The sequence below is a fragment of the Gymnodraco acuticeps genome, unplaced genomic scaffold (genome assembly GCF_902827175.1).
Source record: "Gymnodraco acuticeps unplaced genomic scaffold, fGymAcu1.1, whole genome shotgun sequence".
Classification (NCBI taxonomy): domain Eukaryota; kingdom Metazoa; phylum Chordata; class Actinopteri; order Perciformes; family Bathydraconidae; genus Gymnodraco; species Gymnodraco acuticeps.
In genome coordinates this window covers 121,747-123,518 of record NW_022992101.1, presented here as the reverse complement: position 1 = coordinate 123,518, position 1,772 = coordinate 121,747, and the positions used below count along the sequence as shown (strand labels likewise).

The window sequence follows — 1,772 nt, the reverse complement described above, 5'->3', positions numbered from 1 at the left end:
TCGGTTGATGGTTGGCATACTCACATTCAGGTCATGTCAGCTTATAACTACAACAAACTCTTCCCTTGAGGCCTTTATTAAAGGTTAGGGTTAGAGTATATTTCTCATAAAGGTGTCACACAAGTGTCCAAGCATCACTTAATAGATTAAATATTCTTATGAATGTGTGGGGAAATAAATGAAAGGTACCATCCTATTTGTTAAATATTATCTATCCTGGGAAAAGCATTAGTGAGTGGCATGTTTGTGCTATTGCAGGCTCAGTGGTGAGAGATAGCACAGCCTGTCACCTGGGCGCATGCCAGCGATATGAAACCTTCAAACACTCCCTGAAATCCTCTGCACCTCAGGAAATCAAACAAATTGTTTAAACCACCATGACCACTTACAGCATTCTTTTTTTCCAAGTGGCGTGTCAGTGTCATAACTTTCATTCACATTCAAGAGCGCAAACATTTGTAGGGCTCAGCAATGGGCCACACCCTTCCCTAAACCAATAAGGTGGCACATCATTTACATACACAACTTTACAGAAAAACCACAACCACACACTGATACATCTTCACACACTCTTACCTGGTAGATCATGACTTTGAAGTTGCGTCTCTTGAGCAGCTCGGACTCGTTGTTCTCCAGCTTCTTGATCTGGCCTCCTTGCTTCTCCAGGGTGGCGTGCACGGTCTTGACGTTGACGCTGACCTTGCGCACTTTCTCCATCATCTTGTTCACGGAGTTGGACGTAGTGCTGTGGCTCTTCGACAGTTTGGTCAGCTCGCCCTGAATGCTGTTCACCGAGCGCTCCATATCCTGCTGCCTGGCCTCCAGCCCGCTCTGGGTCTGCTGGATCTGGTCCACCGCCCCGATGATCTTGTCGAGCAAAGTCAGAACCATCACCCCGTTCACCTGGGTGTCTTGCTTTCCAGCTTCGTCCTTGTCTTCGGCGGAATCCCCCTCTGTACCCATGATGGACAGCTCTTTCTTGACTGCGGCGAGGGCATCGTCTTCGTCATCTGAGGGGGGGGCGTTGACCTCATCGTCTGAGATCTCAGTCAGGGTTTGAGGCTCCATCAGGGCACTCGTGAATTCCAGTGCTTCCATAGTAGCCATGTCGGTGGATTTGAAGTGTACAGACAGCTAAGCTACCTTTCTGCTTCTTCTAGATGCCTTTTTCCACTTTCTCACCTGCTTCTCCCTTTCTTCTCTTGATCTCTACTCTTTTCTCCTCCTACTTCGTAACTGACTTATCTCTCTCCAGCATATAAGCACTCTGTTTCTCTGTCTGTCTGTCCTGTCCACTTCAAATCCCTGGAGTCAGTCCAGTGTGCAGGGGCAGCCAAGAGATACTGGATGTTACCACATGAGCGTTGGGATGTGAATGCCACACCAGGCAGAGAAACCCTCCAGTCAAGCTACAGCTGGCTGGGTTTCACTCCACCCCCCTTATTTTCCATTGGACTCTCCCCCTCTCTTCAAACTCCTCCCCACCCTAAATACACACACACACACACACACACACACACACACACACACACACACACACACACACACACACACACACACACACACACACACACACACACACACACACACACACACACACACACACACACACATTGGTTAGACTCTACCTCTAGCTGTAGGTCCAGCCCGTCAGTGATTCAACAACACACCCCTTTGGTGTAGCCTCGTCCCATCAGCATGGTTGGAATAGTTAGAGCGGAGTTGCACTGATCCGCATGTATACAAGCTCAGGCATAGCAGAAGGAGGAATG

General features: G+C 48.6%; 1 protein-coding gene across 1 annotated transcript; it reads right to left on the bottom strand.

Annotated features, from left to right (window-relative positions):
- Positions 1-440: 440 nt before the first annotated feature.
- LOC117537666 (caveolae-associated protein 1-like) lies at positions 441-1,385 on the bottom strand. Its single transcript, XM_034202971.1, has 2 exons — positions 571-1,385; positions 441-488 (listed from the first exon to the last, which is right to left on the bottom strand). The coding sequence occupies exons 1-2, from the start codon at positions 1,105-1,107 to the stop codon at positions 441-443; spliced, it is 585 nt and encodes a 194-aa protein (XP_034058862.1). The 5' UTR covers positions 1,108-1,385.
- Between the last annotated feature and the right edge of the window lie 387 nt (positions 1,386-1,772).